The sequence below is a fragment of the Chaetura pelagica genome, unplaced genomic scaffold (genome assembly GCF_000747805.2).
Source record: "Chaetura pelagica isolate M959 unplaced genomic scaffold, ChaPel_1.0 scaffold405, whole genome shotgun sequence".
NCBI classification, from domain to species: Eukaryota; Metazoa; Chordata; class Aves; order Apodiformes; family Apodidae; genus Chaetura; species Chaetura pelagica.
Genome location: NW_009953489.1, coordinates 1,008,883 through 1,011,014, shown reverse-complemented (window position 1 = coordinate 1,011,014; position 2,132 = coordinate 1,008,883). Strand labels below are relative to the sequence as shown.

Below are 2,132 nucleotides of genomic sequence, written 5' to 3'. Positions count from 1 at the left end.
TGCTGGGCCGTGAGGGCTTTGCCGGGGCTGGAAGCGCACGGACCCGCGTGGATGAGGCCCGGGATCCGGGCCGGACCGCTGGCAGCTCCGAGCGGCGCCCGGTGACCCCGCGGGCAGGGACATGTTCGCGAAGCTGAAGAAGAAGATCGCGGAGGAGGCAGCGACCGCGCCCCGGGCCGGCCCCGCGCGGCTGCCGCGCTCGCTCAGCAGAGAGTCCGTCACCTCCGCGGGCGCGGACTCCGGGGATGACTTCGTGAGTTACACCTTCCCTTGGGTGTTGGTTGCTCTCAGGGTGTTCCTGTCACAGCTTTGCCGGCGGCCGCGCAGGGTGTAACGTGTGAGCTGAGCGGGTTGTGCTGCCTCGTGCATCTTCCCGCACGGATCAGTTGCTGTGTCAGGGCACAGGCTGGACTTGATCATCTTAAAGGTCTTTTCCAGTTGGTGGTGATTCTGTCAGTCTGTGATCAGTTTGAGTGAACTTAAATACTGAAAAGAAAATGTTTATATGTTAATAATATTAATTACTAGGGGGCTTATATTCCCATGTAACCACGAGTTACAAATCTAGCTCAGTACAGAATGTTATTAAACTGACATAAAATACCGAAGAGAACTATAAAAATGTGTCAGGTATCTTTTTGTGCAATTGGTTCCTGAGGCAGTAGGAGAGGAAACTGGCTGCTGGTTAATTATCACCTTGCTGGACCTGTGCTCACCCTTCCTGGTGCCCTCCCTGCATGACCTCACAGTTCGTGTGCCAGGCACTCAGCTCTGCACTCACAGCTCCTGCAGCTCCTCCAGTGCCTGCTCTAAAGTCTCTTTCCTTATAAACCATTGCTTGAGGAAGCTCTTATCACTCCAGGAGCCTGTGGGTGAAATGCAGCCCGGGGTGCCCTGGCCCCCTTGCCCCCCGTGGCCGCTGTGTGTGTCATACCCGGGCTGCAGCAGGTTGCTTGGCCACTGCTCTGCTGCCTGCAGCATGGACAAGTGCTTTATCCCCTTGAGTTTTAACTTGTTTTTTCTCAAGCTCAGCTGGAATTCCAGCTCTGTTAAGCAGAAAGTTTTACATTCTACAAGGGGAAGATGCTCGTCCTGTGCCTGAAATTCTCACACAAATTTCACTTAACATCTCGTGAGTTCAGGGAGCAGGAAACAGCTGCTGGCAGCTGAAGTCTTGAGTGGTTTTCAGAAAACCTCCAAGAAGTAGTTGTCTTAGCAATATTCATTTAACTGCTCTTAATGTTACTTTCTCTGGGGGGTTTTGCTCCATAAAATGACCAGTCCCTTGTGCTGTGGGCTTTGCGTGGAGCGACTGCTCCTTCCTGCTGCAGCTCAGTCCTGGAGGACCTTGCTCTTCCTTCTCTCCCAGCTTGGTTTTCCAAAAGGCTTTTGCTTTCACTCGTCCTGTGATCTGCACTGTGGAGCCTGTTTCCCCTTAGTCTCTCTTATGCTGTTTTATGCTGTCCCCTCAGATAGCAGCTTGAACAAAGAGGTTTCAGCTACAGCTGCTTTTAAAAGTGCTGTGCCCAGGGCTCAGGCCATGGCTGAGCTCTGACTATTTCAGCTCTGACTGTTTGACTTCTGAATCTTTCTCCTCTTCAGCATTTTTTGCACATTCTGCTACATTAGTGCAGCATTCCCCTTTATGGGGAAACCTGAAGCATTATTCCTGGGTGGGATAGTGTTTATTATCATAGAGTTTGTGTGTGGCATGATTGCTTTTTTTTGTATTTTGTGAGTTACATGAGTGTTTTTCCACCAAGGCTTCAGATGGGAGCAGCTCTAGGGAGGATCTTTCATCCCAGTTGTTCAGACGAAATGAACAAGTGAGGAAACTGGAGGTCAAGCTGTCTGGTATGTGTCTTGAGACATTAAATCCTGTTGCTTTAGGAAATACTCTCCTTTGAACTTAGATATTTTAATTGATTTTCATGTTTCATGAGACCTCTCCCAAACCATCTGAAACAGATCACTGTTCTTGAATGCACTAAAAAGTGGGGATAGTTCTTAGTTCTCAGATGCTGCCCTGTTTGTGTAATTAGCTCACCCAGGACAGGTACTCCTGTTTGTACCAGCCCTTTACCCTGTGAACTGTACAGAACTATTTGCTTGTCTTCATTCTTATGGTCACC

General features: G+C 49.8%; 1 protein-coding gene across 1 annotated transcript in view; it reads left to right on the top strand.

Annotated features, from left to right (window-relative positions):
- Window positions 1-121: 121 nt before the first annotated feature.
- Window positions 122-2,132, top strand: part of GOLGA1 (golgin A1) — a 13,909-nt gene continuing 11,898 nt past the window's right edge. Inside the window, exons 1-2 of the mRNA XM_009998819.1 lie at window positions 122-253; window positions 1,764-1,854. Of these exons, the coding sequence (XP_009997121.1) occupies window positions 122-253; window positions 1,764-1,854 (223 nt within the window). The remainder of the gene's footprint in view (window positions 254-1,763; window positions 1,855-2,132) is intronic.